General features: G+C 38.7%; 1 protein-coding gene across 50 annotated transcripts in view; it reads left to right on the top strand.

Annotated features, from left to right (window-relative positions):
* NEB (nebulin) overlaps nucleotides 1-20,475 on the top strand; it is a 225,846-nt gene that overhangs the window by 81,458 nt on the left and 123,913 nt on the right. For all 50 annotated transcript variants that reach the window (XM_077956975.1, XM_077956985.1, XM_077956984.1 and 47 more), the window contains exons 55-68: nucleotides 2,595-2,699; nucleotides 4,601-4,708; nucleotides 5,049-5,360; nucleotides 5,813-6,016; nucleotides 6,296-6,400; nucleotides 6,484-6,591; nucleotides 8,488-8,799; nucleotides 9,095-9,298; nucleotides 9,768-9,872; nucleotides 12,806-12,913; nucleotides 14,884-15,195; nucleotides 17,491-17,694; nucleotides 18,016-18,120; nucleotides 19,194-19,301. In XM_077956975.1, the coding sequence (XP_077813101.1) occupies nucleotides 2,595-2,699; nucleotides 4,601-4,708; nucleotides 5,049-5,360; nucleotides 5,813-6,016; nucleotides 6,296-6,400; nucleotides 6,484-6,591; nucleotides 8,488-8,799; nucleotides 9,095-9,298; nucleotides 9,768-9,872; nucleotides 12,806-12,913; nucleotides 14,884-15,195; nucleotides 17,491-17,694; nucleotides 18,016-18,120; nucleotides 19,194-19,301 (2,400 nt within the window). The remainder of the gene's footprint in view (nucleotides 1-2,594; nucleotides 2,700-4,600; nucleotides 4,709-5,048; nucleotides 5,361-5,812; nucleotides 6,017-6,295; nucleotides 6,401-6,483; nucleotides 6,592-8,487; nucleotides 8,800-9,094; nucleotides 9,299-9,767; nucleotides 9,873-12,805; nucleotides 12,914-14,883; nucleotides 15,196-17,490; nucleotides 17,695-18,015; nucleotides 18,121-19,193; nucleotides 19,302-20,475) is intronic.

Raw genomic sequence — 20,475 nt, 5'->3', positions numbered from 1 at the left:
CAGGAACATTTAGCAACATCTAGAAATATTTTTGGTTTTTACAACTGGGGAGTGGCATGCTACTGGCATCTAGTGGGTAGAAGCCAGGGATGCTGCTAAGCACCCCACAATGCACAGGGCAGCCCCCACAACAAAGAATCATCTAGTACACAATATCAGTGGTTAGGAGGTAGAGAAACTCTGCTGTTTGCTTAGTGGGTACAATGTGTGTTGCTCCAGTGATGGATGCACTGAAGGCCCTGACTTTACCACAATGCAGTTGCACTTGTGCCCCCACGAATATATGGAAATTAAAAAAAGTTTTAAAGAGAAAATCTGGTGTTACTAAATCCAAAAGGGTAGTGCAGAACCAGGATACACGCATGTGGAAATTAACAAGCCTTGCCTTTGTTTTGGTGCTGAGGGTCTTAATTGACTTCGCTGGGTTATATGCACCATGGCAAACATGTGCAGGAAAAAGAAAAGTACCATACACACACATCTCATGCTGCACACCTCAAAGGGAAATGGACAAGTTTAAGGAATCAGACCAAAAACATTTTATATTGAAATAATTTCAGGCACTCAGAAAAGTTGAAAAAATAGTACATGTAATTCACATATGTGTGTATGTGTGTGTGCATATACCCAGATTCCCCAAATGTTAACATCTTACCACATTTGCCTTCTCTTTTTGTCTCTTTTTCTCCCTTTCTTTCTCTCAGATCTAGACGTATATCTATATATCTCTATGAGAAATTAAATTGTTTCATGATGCCTATTCTGCCTGTATTTCCCAAAAATAAGAATATTCTCAATAATCACATTGTGATGATTAAAATCACAAAATTAATTTTCACTAGTCTGCTAGTCTACAGAATTTATTCAATTTTATCACTAATATCCTTTATAAGAAAAGAAAATATTTTCTCTGGCTCAGGATTTATTTCTGGCTCAGAAAATATTTTCTCAGGCACAGGTTGCATTACTTGCTATGTCTTTAGTCTCTTTTACTCTGGACTAGTTCCTCACTGTTTCTTTGCCTTCCAAGTTTTTGACATTCGTAAAGAACATAGATCAGTTATTTTGTAGAATCTCTTTCCATTTGGGTTTTCTGGTGGGTCCTTGTGATAGACTCAGATTATCTTTTCAGTAGGAGATCACACATTGTGTCCTCCTCAGTACCTCATATCAGGAGGCACAGGATATCAATTTGTTCTATTACTAATAACTTAAACACTTGGTTAAAGTGATATTGCCAGGTTGCTATACTGTTGAGTAACCATTTTATCCTTTGTAATTGATAAGTAATCTGGCAGGGAGATTTTCTGACCCTGTGTAAATATTCTGTTTTTCATCAAATTTTCCTAGTTTTAGCCGAGCACGATGGCTCACACCTGTAATCACAGTACTTTGGGAGGCCAAGGCAGGTGGATCACCTGAGATCGGGAGTTCAAGACCAGCCTGGCCAACATGGTGAAACCCCATCTCTACTAAAAATACAAAAATTAGCTGGGCATGGTGGTGGGTGCCTGTAATCCCAGCTACTTGGGAAGCTGAGGCAGGAGAATTGCTTGAACCTGGGAGGTGGAGGTTGCAGTGAGCTGAGACTGTGCCATTGCACTCCAGCCTGGGCAACAAGAGTGAAACTCTGTCTCAAAAAAAAAAAAAGAAAAGAAAATCCTAGTTTTAGTAAGTCAATGAAACTTTTGTTTGGATCCCCTTGTCTTCTGTTGAAGAGACATAAGGATGGCTTTGGGACATCAAAGAGATTTTGATAAATTCCCCCCAAAAAAATCATTTTGGGAATCCTAATCTTTCACAATGATTGTGAGGTGTAATTATAAATAATAAGCCACATGGAAGATGGACACAGTGGCTCACACTTGTAATCCCAGCACTTTGGGAGGCTGAGGTGGGCAGATCACCTGAGATGGGGAGTTCAAGGCCATCCTGGCCAACATGGCGAAACCCTGTCTCTACTAAAAATACAAAAATTAGCCTGCTATGCTGGCGCTTGCCTGTAATCCCAGCTACGCAGGTGGCTGAGGCACCAGAATCACTTTTCTCAGGAGGCAGAGGTTGCGGTGAGCCATGATTGCGCCATTGCACTCCAGCCTGGGCAACAGAGTAAGACTCTGTGTCAAAATAATAACAAGCCACATAGGAAATAAAACTCCCTGACTTCTAGGCACACTTTGAATAAGACAGCTTTTGAAAAGGCAAGGGCTGCCTCTCAGTTAAACACTGAGGGACACAACCCAAAAGATGGAGAAGCCTGTTTCATTTGATAATATTGGCAAAGCATGTGATTACCTAGATTGATTTCTTGTAGGCAGGATTTTCTGTAACTTTGAAAATGTGACCCATAATCTCCGTTTTGAAAGGCAGTTATGTTCCAGATAAATCAAGAAATAATGCATCTATTTTCTGCTTATGTTCCAGATAAATCAAGAAATAATGCATCTATTTTCTGCTTATGTTATGTTGTTCTGCTTATGATATCAATTCCGTATAATGTTTAATTAAGATAAAATCAGCAATTCTGTTTGAAGCCAACTGTGTCATTCACTAATCTAACAACACCACTGAAAAATTCTTATTTCTTATTTTAGAGACTTTATAGAGAAGCTTGGGACAAAGACAAGACTCAGATCCACATCATGCCTGATACGCCTGACATTGTTCTGGCTAAAGCAAATTTAATCAACACAAGTGATGTAAGTTTTCAAATTCAGCATGTGTTTTCAGAAAGCTCATTTTGATTGTTTCTAAATCAGTGAAGTTTTCTGGAAGTTCTTTGAATCCCTGAATTATTATAATTAATGAACTACATATGACTTAGATTCTTTATTTAGTGGCTTGTAGATTGAACATCGAAATGTTAGTACTCACTGTGTCAGGCAGAATGGGGAGTCTGTATTCTATGTTCCTTGCAGTCCATTGTTATACATATCATCACAGGGTGATGGCTTGTATTGCATTTCCCAGTGTGGACAGGCACTCTTTGCAGGCAGAGACAATTCTTATTGAATCTACAGTGCTTATCTAGAATCGTGCCTGACACATAGTAGATACTCAATGAAATTTTGGATCAGTGAGCATACAAAAGCCATGCAGGAGAATTTCATTTTTATTGTCATTGTCATTGCAGCATAATCTCCTGAAATTTATACATCTGAAAATTAAATATTTTAAAAACAAATTCTGGCCGGGCACGGTGGCTCAAGCCTGTAATCCCAGCACTTTGGGAGGCCGAGACGGGTGGATCACGAGGTCAGGAGATCGAGACCATCCTGGCTAACATGGTGAAACCCCGTCTCTACTAAGAAATACAAAAAACTAGCCGGGCGAGGTGGCGGGCGCCTGTAGTCCCAGCTACTTGGGAGGCTGAGGCCGGAGAATGGCGTGAACCTGGGAGGCGGAGCTTGCAGTGAGCTGAGATCCGGCCACTGCACTCCAGCCTGGGCTACAGAGTGAGACTCCGTCTCAAAAAAACAAAAACAAAAACAAAAAACAAAACAAAAAAAAAAACAAATTCTAAATTCTAATAGAATGACTTTAACATTAAAGAGTGTATCAAAGTAATGCCACAAAGGACTAACAGATAAACACAAGTCCAAGATCAACAGGCACTTTAAATAATCTGGTTTCTGGATAAAAGTACATTTAAATTATATTCTCAATTTTTAAGTTATGTCACAGATCTGAAAAAAAAATTATTTTGCTTAAGCTTTTAAAATTCATTATTTAAACTTTCTTCAAAACATCTTAAGTTTTAGAAATTATGGTGGACTCAGTATCTTACCTATAGATGTGGATCCTATTTTGGATGGTCCCATATTGGGAGACAGACTATTTCACAATGCATCAGCTACATGGAAGAGATAACCCCTTAGGCATGATTTTTTCTCATTAGAATAATTAGATGAAAAGCCATAGCTCTTTTCTAACAAAAACTTCTAATGAAACAGCCAATGTGAATTGAAAAACAGCACCTAAATAATAATCCATTTCATTTCTCTATTGTTTTACTTCTGCCTGATTCTTGCAAGTGTAGACAGGCACTGTATAACAACAGTTTGGCCAACAAAGGCACACATACAGAATGGTGGTTCCATAACATAGTACCATAATCATACTGTATTTTTGCTGTATCTTTTCCATGTTTAGCCATATTTAGATACACAAATATTAATACTTCCCATTGTGTTACAGTTGCCTATACTAGCATGCTCTACAGGTTTGTAGCCTAGGAGGAATAGGCTATAGCATATAGCCTAGGTGTGTAGTAGACTGTACCATCTAGGACTGCATAAGTACACTCGGTGATGTTCCCACAAGGACAAAATCACGTAACAATACATTTCTCAGGATGTATCTTTGTCATTAACCAATGCATGACTATATTTGGGAAGAGCTGACAATTTTGCTGATTTAGGTAATTGAAGAGCTTTAAAGTTTAAAACAGGATCATTAGCAATCAATGGGCATAATTTCTAATTACATTTGAGTATTCTAGGGCACAGATGCTACTCTCATGGACTCAAAATATTTAGCACATTTGATCATTATGCTATATTTGTCTATGGGGAACATAGTGATCTTCATTTCTTAACAGAAACTCTACCGAATGGGTTATGAGGAGCTGAAGAGAAAAGGTTATGATCTTCCTGTTGATGCCATACCAATCAAAGCAGCAAAAGCCTCCCGGGAAATTGCCAGTGAAGTAAGATTTTATCCTTTGTTGATATTGATTTGATTGCAATTTGTCACTTCAAAGCAGTCTCAATTTAATTTCAAATTGAACAAAATCTAAGGGGCAACAAATTACAATGGAATAAAATGATCCCATGCAGTGTGGGATGAGGATAAGATCAAGGATGCATTTATTATGTATGGAATTTCATAGCTGAATTTAGCCTTTAATCTTTCATATCAAAAGACTGAAGTCTTTGGCTCTCTAGGCTTAGTAAAATATTTAGAGTTAATGTGCTTTGTAATTTGCCACAAAGATGGCAACAGAAGTTAATTTTGAAAGGAGTAAGACACATTTTTTTTTTCTGTAGTACAAATACAAAGATGGTTACCGCAAGCAGCTCGGCCACCACATTGGAGCCCGGAACATTGAAGATGACCCCAAGATGATGTGGTCCATGCATGTGGCCAAGATCCAGAGTGACAGGGAGTACAAGAAGGACTTTGAGAAGTGGAAGACCAAGTTCAGTAGCCCAGTGGACATGCTGGGGGTGGTGCTGGCCAAGAAGTGCCAGACCTTAGTCAGCGACGTGGACTACAAGAACTACCTGCACCAGTGGACGTGCCTGCCCGACCAGAGTGATGTCATCCATGCTCGGCAGGCCTATGACCTCCAGAGCGACGTGAGTCTAAGATTTTCCTTTGGCCAACAAAACATGATGTCTGCTTTTTAAAGTATCAGAGTCCCGTCGTGAGGGGAGTTGAGTTTACACAATTACCCTGGACTAATGCCCAAGCCCCATCTAGTCACCCAAACATCTGGAGGCAACATTATTCCACAAAGACCCAGCAAAGACCCATTACTTTGGTGGAAGCCTCTAGATTGTTGAGCTAGACAATCAAAGGATTGAGTCATTTTCTATGTGCCTCTGTTTAAAATGTTTTTCAAAATACGCTTTTAATCTGAACATTTTGTTGATTTATAATTCATACCAAAAATTTAGAATTTTCTAATAATTCAAGTATTAAAATATATATAATATAATATGAACTTTTATTTAGGGGCAAATGATTTAATTATGGCAAATTATGATAAATGATTTAATTATGACAAATTTGTCACTTGCACTTTCAGAATTTGTACAAGTCAGACCTTCAGTGGCTAAAAGGCATTGGCTGGATGCCTAGTGGTTCTCTCGAGGATGAGAAAAACAAACGAGCCACCCAGATTTTGAGTGACCACGTTTACCGTCAGCACCCAGATAAATTTAAGTTTTCCAGCCTTATGGATTCCATACCAATGGTTTTGGCAAAAAACAATGCCATTACCATGAATCATGTAAGTCTTATCTTTGTTTGAGGAGGTTATTAATTTTTTTGTTTATGGAAACACTGAAATCTGTTTCTATAAAAGAAAACTTATTTTTGATTCCTTTGCTTGGTACTAATGTGGTTTTAAACTATTGTGCTTCTTATTGACACAAGACATCTAGACCTAAAAATGTCACAAATACCAATTCACTGAGCTGAATTTCTTGATTCTCATTAAAAATCAGACTGTCTGCATGTGTCTATTTATTACTGGCCTGTACCAGTCATGTCTCTCTGTTTCTCTTAGCGCCTCTATACAGAAGCTTGGGATAAGGATAAAACCACTGTCCACATTATGCCAGACACCCCTGAAGTTTTATTAGCAAAACAAAACAAAGTAAATTACAGTGAGGTAAGCAATATATTCATAGTGCAGGATACATTTTCCTTACAATGCACTTTCTAAATCTAACTTATTATTAATGTCTGTTTTAGAAACTGTATAAGCTTGGCCTAGAAGAAGCCAAGAGGAAAGGTTACGATATGCGGGTAGATGCCATTCCTATCAAGGCAGCCAAGGCCTCCAGAGATATTGCAAGTGAAGTAAGTATACTTGGAAAATTCTTTGCCTTAGCTGTGGCTCAAAGATTTATTTATCTCTCCTGGATTTAGAGTGGCACAAGTAAGCCATGAGGTTACAGCTGTTGCTAACAGTTTATTGTTTCAATGAATGGTTTAAAATAATGGTAATAGAGTTATCAACACAAAGGCCAAATTCTAGTTATGGTTGAGTCCATAGCAACATACACTTCAAAACATGTCCATCTCTTGCTGAACAAAAGTATTAGATACTTGACTATAGTTCATATAATTGTTTTGGCTTTTCCAATGATGTATTTCTCATATACAATTGAACTTATTGTAGGGTTTCTTCAAAACCCAACCTATGCTGTATGAACCAATGAATCTACAAGGGCTGAATTATAGGACACATTATTCAAAGTTCAACGATTCATATGGAACATATGTTTGTTTCCATATCCGGTCATGGGCTACAAATATTTGCTCTATTTAAAAGATAGATTTGTTCACTATTGCAACCACAGAAAACCAAACACCACATGTTCTCACTCATAGGTGGGAATTGAACAATGAGAACACTTGGACACAGGGTGGGGAATATCACACACTGGGGCCTGTCGTGGGGTGGGGGGAGGGAGGAGGGATAGCATTAGGAGATATACCTAATGTAAATGACGAGTTAATGGGTGCAGCACACCAACATGGCACATGTATACATATGTAACAAACCTGCACGTTGTGCACACGTACCCTAGAACTTAAAGTATAATAAAAAAGGATTTGCTCACATTTCTAAAAATTTTTATCTTTCCATTTCTTTTGTCTATGAAGTTAAACAAACAAAAAAAAACTCTAGATTTTTTTCTTTATTTCCAAAATATGAGAAGTAATCATAATTTAAGAATAAATGACAATCACAGAAGGGTTAAATACCATATAATGAAATACCTGCTGTCATTAAAAATCATGCGTATAGGTCAGGCACCGTGGCTCACACCTGTAATCTCAGTGCTTTGGGAGATCAAGGTGGGAGGATCACTTGAGGGCAAGAGTTCGAGACCAGCCTGGTCAGCATAACAAGACACTATCTCTACAAAAAACTTAAAAATTAGCCAGGTGTGGTGGCGCATACCTGTAGTGCTAGCTACTCAGAAGCTGAGGCGGGAGGATCACTTCAGCCCAAGAGTTGGCGGTTGCAGTGAGACACGATTGTACCACTGCACTCCAGCCTAGGCAACAGAGAGAGATGCTTTCTAAAAAAAAGAAAGTCATGTGTGCAAAGACTATTTAATGACACATAGAAATGCTTATATAATAACTGAAAAGAGCAGGCACAAACCCATATACAGTATGACTTCTATTCTAATTATATTTTCACACACGAATCATAAAGAATTATTTTAGTGGCAGAATGACATCTTAAATTTTTTTTTCCTGTGTATAAATATACAGACACTCTTTGCAGGCAAAGACAATTCTTATTGAATCTACATTGCTTATCTAGAACCGTGCTTGACACATAGTAGATACTCAATGAAATTTTGGATCAGTGAGCATACAAAAGCCATGCAGGAGAATTTCATTTTTATTGTCATTGTCATTGCAGCATAATCTCCTGAAACTTATACATCTGAAAATTAAATATTTTAAAAACAAATTCTAAATTCTAATAGAATGACTTTAACATTAAATAATGTATTAAAGTAATGCCTATTTATATGATATATATTTTATATAAGAGATATATTTCATATGTGATGATATATGACATATATTTCGTTTATTTTCTAAATGGTTTCTACATCTATCATATAATTTATATATTCAGGGAAAATTTTTTTTAAATAGAGAAAGTTACGCTTAGTGATTACTTTTTACTAAAAGTTAAGGCAGATGATTATCTTTTTCTTCTTTTAGTTCAAGTACAAAGAAGGCTATCGTAAGCAGCTTGGCCACCACATTGGTGCCCGAGCTATACATGATGACCCCAAGATGATGTGGTCCATGCATGTGGCCAAGATCCAGAGTGACAGGGAGTATAAGAAGGACTTTGAGAAGTGGAAGACGAAGTTCAGTAGCCCAGTGGACATGCTGGGGGTGGTGTTGGCCAAGAAGTGCCAGACCTTAGTCAGCGACGTGGACTACAAGAACTACCTGCACGAGTGGACGTGCCTGCCCGACCAGAGCGACGTCATCCACGCTCGGCAGGCCTATGACCTCCAGAGCGATGTGAGTACTGAGAGTCATAATAACGTGCAGAGGTGGGAAATTATTTAACACCCCTTGGAGAAAATGGCAATATATATGGCACAAGCTCTCCAGCCCCTGCAGGAGGCAAATAGCATGCCTTTATCCATAGGTATTTTAATCCTTTAACCCTTCAGACCGAAATGGAATGTTGTGTGATACCTGGCCCATCCACCAAACTAAATTTTGAGAATGCTTTTACTTGATCTCTTATCCTTCAGATGAAAATGCATTGCTAACACAGAGATAAATATTTATTGACTATTTGTGTCAACAGAATATGTACAAGTCTGATCTCCAGTGGATGAGAGGCATCGGCTGGGTGCCCATTGGCTCTTTGGATGTGGAAAAATGCAAAAGGGCAACTGAAATTTTGAGTGATAAAATCTATCGCCAGCCTCCAGACACATTCAAATTTACCAGTGTGACTGACTCTCTGGAACAAGTGTTGGCCAAAAATAATGCCATCACTATGAACAAGGTGAGACTTCAAAATTGAGAATCAAAGTGGGGCCCCTAAAGCTGAATCAACACAAAAGAAACATTAATGAGGACAGAAAGAGCATTGAGCAATAAAAGGCATCTATCTATCTGTCTATTGGCTTGTCATCTATTAATAACTGATATATATCATGTATATTTTGATATTTACTTCAGTTATTGTTTCCTGGTTTTGATAAAGTGGCATATTTTATGAAAAAATAATCTGCATAAAATATGCTTATTCTCATTTTCCTTTTAATTGTTAACATACGTTTCAGATTTATAAGGCATTTATAAGTACATGTTCCACTATGATCTTATTACTTAAAGATGTGCATAAAACACATAATGTGTATAAGATCCATAACCTTTTCTTTTTTTGTTTTTAAAGTTTTTGTGGCCCTAAAATTCCTATTAACTATACACAGAACTTTTTTCCTGATGAATTTGTGTATTTTCTTTGATAGCGTTTATACACAGAAGCCTGGGACAAAGACAAGACGCAGATACACATAATGCCTGACACACCAGAAATTATGTTGGCAAGAACGAACAAAATCAACTACAGTGAGGTGAGAGCAGATTCTTTGACATTTGCACGCTGCTGCTTATTTCAGTTGATCTGCTGTGTGGTGATGTGATACCAAATGACAGCTTTAGAAAGAATCTTTTTCATGCTTCATGTGAATAACAACTCTTGCATTTCTCAATCACCATCATAAATGTCAAACTTTACGCAATATGAATTATCATTTAGGAAATACAAATGACAAGAACTAATTATTTAAGCTGTAACCATGAGATTATGTAGACCATTTTCTTTTATTCTTTTTTGAAATTAGGAAATTAGCAATTGACCTATATATGTATCTCCCCTTTATGCTGAAGCGTAACTAGTAAACATATTTTCTGTATATTGTTCCTAAGTGTGGTTTAGGATCGAAATTTAAGATTTTTAGTGTATAAGATTAAAGGCAAGAACTAAAATCCACAGTACCACCAGGTCTCACACACACACACACACACACACACACACACACACACAGAGAAATATCTGTCCGTGTATATATTAGCAAGCCCATTTCCTTTCACTTTCAGTGTGCACAGGGCCACGTGCCATCATTCCAGAATCACAGACGCTTAGGCAGAGAGTCAAGCCTCCACCCTAGTGCAAAGGTCCCCCTCCCCACAAATAGGTTTTTGACCTGCCTTTGCTTAAGGATTCCCAATGACAAGGAGCTGATCTCATAAATCAGTCCATTTGTTCTGGAAAATTTATGAGAAACCTTCTGATGTATTGAGTCACAACATTTCTCTCTGCAAACTCACGTAGTCCTCTGAAGCTGCACAGAACAAATCTGTGCCGGAGATGGAGAGCAGCACCAGGGTGCCTCCCCTGCCACCTTCACCCCAGGTTCACCTTCCATATCCCAAGCTCCTGGGCATTCCTCACATGACATCACTAGTAAAATGTGACTCTCAGAACTGGGCAAAATACTATGAGTGGTGAATGACTGGCATAGAATACACTTAACTATCGTATTTCCTTTTCTGGACATTTGACCTCTATTCTGCATCCTGTGCTCCCAGCGTACATTGGCAGCTGTCACTGCTGGTGCACACAGAACTTGAGACCAACTTAAACTCTGAGACCTCTTATGTGGGCTAAAGCTAGGTTTCTTCCATCCTGCGTTTATGCGTTTGGTAATTTATCTCTGTTCAAAGATTGGCATTTATCTCTGTAATTTCTTCTTCTTAGACTGAGCCTGTGGATATAAGCCTATGGAGATTTTTGTGAATCTAAGATTCTGTCAGCTGATGTGTTAGTTATTTCACCTGGCTTTGTGCCACCAGCAAGGAAAATATTGTTTCTTTGGCAGCATAAATCAACAACATAAAGAGCATAATTTAGAGAATTTAGGTGGAATTGCCACCATCTTAAGTAATTTTATTTTGGAAATGAGACTATAATTTTAGTGCTTGTATAGCTAGCTCTTAATTGTCACCAAAAACTAAAAACGTCAAGTCTTACTCCCTAGTCAGAAAGGACTGAATTATTAGCCAAACCTATAATATAGGTCCTGTTCCAGGAAACCACGCATTATATGTGCAGGAATTTCAGGAAACAAAGGGCCCCCCTCCCCCCCGTGTCTAGCCAGTCAGTATTTCTGGAATTCTCAACTCTGTCTTTGCTGAAAAAGCTCAGAGATGTGTTAGTGCAGCTACTTGGCTGCCAGTTCCAGGAGGCCCAGGTGCCCTTCCCCCTTTCATCTGCAGCCCCCTATTGCACCCACCCAGACTGGGACACTGCCATGGGTGCTTCCCTCTGGTGTTAAAAAAAAAGAGAGCTTTTTGGCTGCTTTCCTATTTTCTGTAGAATTAGACACCAACTTCTTAGAATCAGGCGTTCACAGTCCGACTCCGGGCTATTCTGAGCCCTCTCCAGCGACTCCTCCCTGGGGCTTCATCCACTTCCTTCAACACCCCTCTGCTTCCCCTCCACAGTGGTGCCTGATTCACGTGATTTTCTCTGCCCTTGAAGCCACCTTAGTCTACTGAAACTCTGCTCAAAGTCTGACTCTATGGTCACCCCATCTGCAAGAACTTCCCTGATTTTCAATTCAGAATAAATGACTCCTTTCTGGAGCTCTTCATTATTAATGTGGTTTGACTTTTCAGCAGTTGCTTCCACAGGTTATCAGTCTCTCCATCAGTTCTCCCAGGAACCTCTAGGCTGAGAGGGATCTGAACCTCCTCTTTGATTCCCAAGTACCCCACACAGTCAGAGACACAGGGTCAGGGCAGAATAAATGTGAGTTGAATTGATTGCCATGATCAACAGTTAAGCCTTTCCCTCCCACCCACATTTTACCACACTAGACCTATGAGTTTCAGCTTATGTTTTCCTATAATTTTTAAACCAGATTTATTCTTTTAACTAAACATTTTTAAAACAACCTATAATATGTGTATATACTTAATTCAACATAATTTTTAAAGTAAAAAATAAAGGTGCATTGGTTTTCATGGGTATCTTTTTTTGGTTTTGTTTTGTTTTTTGAGATGGAGTTTCACTCTTGTTGCCCAGGCTGGAGTGCAATGGCACAATCTCAGCTCACTGTAACCTCCATCTCCCAGGTTCAAGCAATTCTCCTGCCTCAGTCTCCCAGGTAACTGGGATTGCAGGCATGCACCACCACACTCAGCTAATTTTTTTTATATTTAGTAGAGATGGGGTTTCACCATGTTGGTCAGGCTGGTCTCAAACTTCTGACCTCAGGTGATCCACCCGCCTCCGCCTCCCAAAGTGCTGGGGTTACAGGTGTGAGCCACCGCACCCAGCCTCATTTTTGAGTCTTCACTTCAGCAAACATGTAGAAGACTTAGAACTCTCAAAAGTAAGACTATTATAGGCATTGTCTGTGGAGAACTTAGTGAATTGTCTTAGTCCTCTGTCAGTTTTTATATGTAAATGTCAGCATCTGATTTTCTCCCCCAAATTTAGACTCTGTACAAACTTGCTCATGAAGAAGCAAAGAAGGAAGGCTATGACTTGCGAAGCGATGCCATCCCCATCGTGGCGGCCAAGGCCTCCAGGGACATCATCAGTGATGTGAGTTGTCAATGCCATTCTGAGTTTGTGATCAATCTAATGTGGCATTTTCACTGAACTAAATCTTAGAAAAGAACTTTTCCTGGATCTTTGAAAACATATCCTGATATATTTGTGTGGGATATTTCAAAACCTCAGTTTTAAGGGAAATGAAAATCTTGATGTTTATAAGAGGGGTCTGTAACCTGTAGGACACAGCATCTTTGGTGAAAACTGGTCAACCAAGCATAGAGAAAGATTCATTCACGTGGACACTGTTAGAGTGAAGCTGCAGGCTTAGAGATGCTTAGGTAAGAATTATCACCAGGCTTATAGAAAAGCTTATAGAAAATATAACTCATAAACTTAGGTTCTGCCAGTGAGATTCAGGGCCTGGCTTTATGTAACATTTGAATAGATAGTATTTGAAAACACATGTGGTGCTTGCTATTGAAATTCGCCCTTATGAAAAGAAGGCAGTTGATCAGTACCAGAGGTGACTACTGACCTAAGGTCACACTCTTTTTTTTTTTTTTTTTTTTTTTTTGAGACAGAGTTTTGCTCTTGTTGCCCAGGCTGGAGTGCAATGGCACGATCTTGGCTCACTGCAACCTCCGCACCCGGGGTTCAAGCGATTCTCCTGCTTCAGCCTCCCGAGTAGCTGGGATTACAAGCACTCACCACCACGCCCAGCTAATTTTTTGTATTTTTAGTAGAGATGGGGTTTCACCATATTGGCCAGGCTGGTCTCAAATTCCTGACCTCAGGTGATCCACCTGCCTCAGCCTCCCAAAGTGCTGGTTTTACAAGCGTGAGCCACCACACCTAGCCAAGGTCACACTCTTAACAATAGCTCCTAGCCATTTATTGTGCCACCCAGAGTAAAACTGTCATCCTTTTCTGGTGCCTCAGGGATTCTTGAGGAACAAATGACTGCTCTAAAAATCAAGGCCCACTTGCTGTCCTTTATATTGGAATCATATGTTAGTGACTCAACTTTATGTATGTTGGATCCTCCCAGCAAATGGACTTATGCCAACAATAATAAATAATGAGATAATAATAACCAAGAAGTATTGAGAACTCTTTGCTAAGAGCTTTACATGCATTGTCTCACTTACTCTTCATAACTGCCCTAGGATGTAGATATCATCATTATCCCCATTTTGTGGATTATTTAAGCAACTTGCCTAAAATCAAACTCCTAGTGAGTGGGGGAGTTGAGACCCTGAACAATCTCATTCCTTTCCACTGTACCATATTGCCTTTTGCTGACTCACCTACACTTTCTCAGTCAGCTGTCTTTGAGACTAGAAGCATGTATGTTGGATAACTGCCTTAGATTCCAGAATGAAGTCATTGGACATGAATAATAAAAACATTGTCAGCACATGTGAGGCTAGAACCCATGACCTTATTAAGAGCATGATCTAACCAGTTGGGTTGCTGTGTCAGTTTTACAAATACAATCAGTTTTCAAAATGATGCCAAAAGCTTGCCACTGCCATTGAATGCATGAATCCAGTAAAAAATAATAATAATAAAATATTCTCCTTTGGTGCTACTACAGGTGGTCCTTGCAGGAATCAGTCCCTCATTTTACTGTTTATTAAAGACACTATTCCACCAAGTGCACCCTCTTCCTGACATGCTTTTAGTGCATAGAATCCAATTCTACAGGTTCCCTGCTTCAAATCTTCTCTCCCTGACTTCCACAGGTGACCTTTTCCCCACATATTCACTTCCTGTTTTCAGAGGTATCCCTTCGTACTAGGCTGTAGGTGACTTGGGGTATACACTACAATTACATGAATTCCATCTATTTTTCTACCTCCATAAAGGCTTCCAGGATGAAGGCCAGGATACTGGCTTGAGTTAGTGCTTATTAACGAAAGTCAGTTGAACTATGATGTAAGCAAGTTGATTTTGCACAGACTTGTGGCCTCTAAAGGGTTACACAAAAAAACCTGATTTGTGCATTTTCATTTTAGTACAAATATAAAGATGGTTACCGGAAGCAACTTGGCCACCACATTGGAGCCCGGAACATTGAAGATGACCCCAAGATGATGTGGTCCATGCATGTGGCCAAGATCCAGAGTGACAGGGAATATAAAAAGGACTTTGAGAAGTGGAAGACGAAGTTCAGCAGCCCAGTGGACATGCTGGGGGTGGTGTTGGCCAAGAAGTGCCAGACCTTAGTCAGCGACGTGGACTACAAGAACTACCTGCACGAGTGGACATGCCTGCCCGACCAGAGCGACGTCATCCATGCTCGGCAGGCCTATGACCTCCAGAGTGACGTGAGTACAGCATCTATAAATGGAGCTATGCATAGAAATAATTTAAACTATGTGAAAATTATCCTTTATATATAATTCATTGAATTACTCAAGTTAAGATTGATTGGTCCATGAATAAGATTTAAATCAGAATACAATTTTATTGCTTTCATATGAATACATTAATGGACTTCATAAGAAAGTAAAATTTACAAAGTAGACTTGGTCTTATAAAAAAACAAATTGGGAATTAAGTAACATTAGAATTCAGGGTCCGCTAGAGGGAGACATTTTATTCTTTTAAGGAAGGAAGAAATATTTTTACTTCAAAAAATTACCGTGGAATTTGTTTTTGGCTTCTTTTGCAAAACAAAGAATTATTGAATTCTAATGCCTACTGCCACACTAAATATTATGCTTGTGAAATAGAAGAACTCTGTGGGTCTGTACACTTCCGGACTGTTTCACAGACACTTCTGCTTAGCCTGGCTCTCTGGAGAGGAGCCATGTGGTAATGACAGAACCTACTACCTATTGGAAGCAGATGCACTGTCTCAAATCTGGATATGAGAGGCACATTTCCTGCACTATGTATTTTATAAACTTTGAAGGAATTGAAGCACTGGCAAGTTTTGGAGACTAAAACGAATTCGTAATAATGATACATTAATTGGTTGTTCCTAAAAACTTACAGCCTACCTGAGAAAACTCCCACGTCTGTTCTGTAGCTTTTGACATACAGAACTCTGTGTTTTGCAATTCTTTCCAAAAAGAAAGGCTTTGCCTGCACAGAAAAGATAGTTTAAAAGGGTTGATGTCACCCATACAACGACAACATTGACAGATTGCTTACCATCTGTCTATTTGTTGGACACCTTTTCTGGATTGCCTTCCTCACCCTGTGATATGACCTTCATAATGTGGGAAGTATTTGAAAGTTAAAAAGCATTCCAGAGGTATAAACTGTTACTGTTTTCATTTTTTTTTCTTTCTTTTTTTGAGACAGAGTCTCCCTCTGTCGCCCAGGCTGGAGTGCAGTGGCGCGATCTCGGATAACTGCAACCTCTGCTTCCCGGGTTTAAGTGATTCTCATACTTCAACCTCCCTGTAGCTGGAATTACAGGCTGCCGCTGCCACGCCCCACTAATTTTTTGTATTTTTAGCGGAGATGGGGTTTCGCCATGTTGGCCAGGCTGGTCTCGAACTCCTGACCTCAGGTGATCCGCCCTGCTCAGCATTCCAGTGTGGGAATTACATGCGTGGGCCACCGCGCCCATCCTGTTTTCATTCTCGCTATTGTTATTTGTGGGGCAATAACTAGTCAGCACAGGCCAATTCTAATAGTTTTTTTGTCTAGACTACAAAATATGGGTTTTTTATTTTCTACTTAGTTGCTGTGACAGGTGAAATCTTTCTAATGAGCCAAGCAAAGATCCAATACTATGATTGTGAAGTAGTTGTGAATACTTAATAGATACATAAAAATCTTTAGCAAAAAAAGTTTGAAGTGAGAAATAAAAATATGGCAATATGATTTTATTTAGGTGTCTGTGCTTCCATCCTGAGGACTTGTTGAGGAAGAGACTGGGGCCCTGCACAATGAAATTGTTCATTTAATAAATAAGCAATTAAATTTTATTGCCCTGAATCTTGGACAGCGTTACAGCTGTTGAAGATCTCGGCTTCAGAGTTCTACATCACTATTATATTTTAACTGTGTTTTTAAAGGCATTACAGATATTTTGAAATATATGGACGAATACATTGAAGGCAATAAGAATCCAACACAATCCAACCACTAGAAAAACCCACTCTTATTCATGTAATTTATCTACCCACGTTGTTTTATGTGCTACTTTAAAATTTCATATTGTTTTAATGACGTTTCTACATGTCATCAATATTCTTAAACAGTGAAGGTTTTAATGGCTTCAGAGTGTTCCATTTGCCTAGGCCTAAAATCAATTCACTAAGGGCCTGTTGTTGGGCATGTGTGTGGTTTCTGTCACTCCAGGTTGGTATTCTTCCCTGCATAGGGATATTATAATTATGATAGTGTTCACTGAACCAACTGACAGAAGATATTCCTTGGGATCACTCCTCTCCTAATAACCTGAAATATTTGATAACTTTTTATTATGGCTAGAAGAGATTTCTGGGTCATTTTTGAGCATAATTCCTTAGTTTGCCTTATACAATGAGCTTGTTTTCAATGATCAGAAAACAGAATTGCACTTTATTACTGATTCTATTTGCATATTTACCCTAAATATTGTGGTCTTGATGAAGAGTTTTTGCCTTTTTTCCTCTTCTCAGAATATTTATAAGTCAGATCTCCAGTGGCTGAGAGGCATTGGCTGGGTCCCCATTGGGTCTGTGGATGTGGTCAAGTGCAAGAGAGCTGCTGAAATACTGAGCGATAACATCTACCGCCAGCCTCCGGACAAGCTGAAATTTACCAGTGTGACTGATTCTCTGGAGCAGGTGCTGGCCAAGAACAATGCCCTCAACATGAACAAGGTGAGCCCCAGTTGCCTCAAGTCTCTCCAAGATGCCAGAAGATGTCATTATATTTTAATGACTAATGGAGCCAAAATTATCTATGAAGGCGTGGGGTCACATTTACCTTCTAAATTACATGCTTGAAATCCTCTAAATAATTTTGATTATTCCCAGTTTCAATCTTGATAACTAGTAATAAGACTCACACTTCCAGCAGAATACTTCATATTCAAGTCTGGCTTATTTTTCCTAATTAGGTCAGTAATAATAGTTTTAAATGAACTTTTTGTCATTTCTATTTCAAATGATTTTTAATCAATATCTTATCTTCTTCAATAGCGTTTATACACGGAGGCCTGGGACAAAGACAAGACGCAGATCCACATAATGCCTGACACACCAGAGATTATGTTGGCAAGGCAGAACAAAATCAACTACAGTGAGGTAGGGGCCAGAATCTGTGGTGCTATATTGTGGTGGTGTTGTCTGTACTTAGTTTTGTGGAGATTCTTGAGCCTCAGCTGTCATGGTGCATGCGGCTCTTTGATTTCACACTCCGCCCATCCAACCTTTCATCTCTGTGTTAAATATTACATTTGATGGGATTCCACTGGCAAACTGAAGTCATATTGTCTTTTCTGTTCATGGCGATTTCCAAAGTGAGTCAGTGGGACTGAGTAGTATTTTAGACATTTCAGAGGATTGTTAGATAAAATACTGGCCCATTATTTCTGCCAAAATATACATGCCCACTAATTCCATCCCTACCAATTAGATACATCAGTAAATCACTGCACCTCCCCAGGGCAGAGAGAGTAAAGGGACAGAAAAGGCCGCAGTTAAAATAACTGAGCTTTGTCTATAGAAAGAAAACCTTAGGCATGAGGAAGAAGTGTTCTCCATTAACAACATTGATTACTGACTTTTTTAAAAGTAAAATGCAATTTTATAGACACATGGTTTACTAATATGATACACCCAAAATTTAGAAAGTTGCGATTATAGTTGTTAACTACATTTTGTTATATTTTAATTTTTCTTATTTGTCTTTTAAACATTATAAAATATTACATGATTGTTGTACAAATTGTAGGTAATAAAAATGAATAAAAATATATTTACATACATATAAATAGTTATTAAACATTGTTCTGCCATTTTTTTTCACTTAGTGGTATGTATAGATTGCTGCTTTGCTCATCAATCTGTATTACTAGATTGTGTTAATCTATGCTGATATGTATAGCATGTTGATCTATGTATAGCATATTAATCTATAATGATATATAATAGGTTAATATATCAATATATACTAATGTTCATTGATATACCCCATTTATTTCTAATGCTATATAGTATTTTTGGTAGAGTATAATTTATTTGCTTTCCACTGTTGCCAGAAACTTGAATTGTCTCCAGTTCCTATCCTTTTCTAAATTTTAGGATATAACTCACTTAATAATGTCTGAATTGTTGATGTCAAACCTTTTGCTTTAACTCTGGCTTTCTTTGTGTAGACTCTATACAAACTTGCCAATGAAGAAGCAAAAAAGAAAGGCTACGACTTGCGAAGTGATGCCATCCCCATTGTGGCTGCCAAGGCCTCCAGGGACATTGTCAGTGATGTGAGTAGCAGCACCCTGGATATTTACATGGATGCATGAAGTGGGGAGGCAGGATTATTACTATTATAGCATTTGGCAGCCAGTTTAAGCACATTTATTGGCTTATTTTTCTAAATCAAATAAATGTTTTTCGTTTGAAAAAACTCATATTTTAAGCTTCAGAAGACTTCAGTATCTACGTCCAAGGTAGGAAGGGGTAACCTAAACCAGTATACTTCAATCCACTATAAAATTGGGTGTGATTCTACAATTTTTCATATCTACAATTATGAGAAATTCATCTCCATATTTTGAGCAGGGAGCCTCACAGAAAATAGAAAATGGCAGAAGAGGTGTTAAAAAATAACTTAGTTACATGTATTTGTTCAACATCAGAAAAAGAGCTGATAGAACCAAGTCTAGGAAAATCCACCTTTCCCCAAATCTGCTCTGTGTTTTTGCCAACTCATTTTTTTTTTTTTTGGAAAATTATTTTACATGCTTCCTTCTGAGTTCTTTTAAAATGAAAACAGAAAGACAAAGAGGAAAACAAGAAAATGGTGAACCTAATTTCCCCTCCTACCATCTCTGAAAGAGGTGGGTTCTTTGGTGGAAAATTCAGTCTTCTTCTTCTTCTTCTTCTTCTTTCTTCTTTCTTCTTTCTTCTTTCTTCTTTCTTCTTTCTTCTTCTTTCTTCTTTCTTCTTCTTTCTTCTTTCTTCTTCTTTCTTCTTCTTTCTTCTTTCTTCTTTCTTCTTTCTTCTTTCTTCTTTCTTCTTCTTTCTTCTTTCTTCTTTCTTCTTCTTCTTCTTCTTCTTCCTCTCTCTTCCTCTCTCTTCCTCTCTCTTCCTCTCTCTTCCTTTTGTTTTTTTGTTTGTTTGAGACAGAGTCTCAGAGTCCCACTCTTGTTGCCCAGGCTGGAGTGCAATGGTGTGATCTTGGCTCACTGCAACCTCCACCTCCCGGGTTCAAGCGATTCTCCTGCCTCAGACTCCCAAATAGCTGGGATTACAGGCACCCGCCACCATACTTGGCTAATTTAGTATTTTTTGTATTTTTAGTAGAGACAGGGTTTCACCATGTTGGCTAGGCTGGTCTCAAACTCCTGACCTCAGGTGATCTGCCTGCCTCGGCCTCCCAAAGTGCTGGGGATTACAGGCATGAGCCACTGTACCCAGCTGAAAATTCAGACTTCT

Source organism: Macaca mulatta, chromosome 12, assembly GCF_049350105.2.
Source record: "Macaca mulatta isolate MMU2019108-1 chromosome 12, T2T-MMU8v2.0, whole genome shotgun sequence".
NCBI lineage: Eukaryota > Metazoa > Chordata > Mammalia > Primates > Cercopithecidae > Macaca > Macaca mulatta.
Note: the sequence above shows the minus strand (reverse complement) of the source record. Positions and strands in the feature narration are given on the sequence as shown.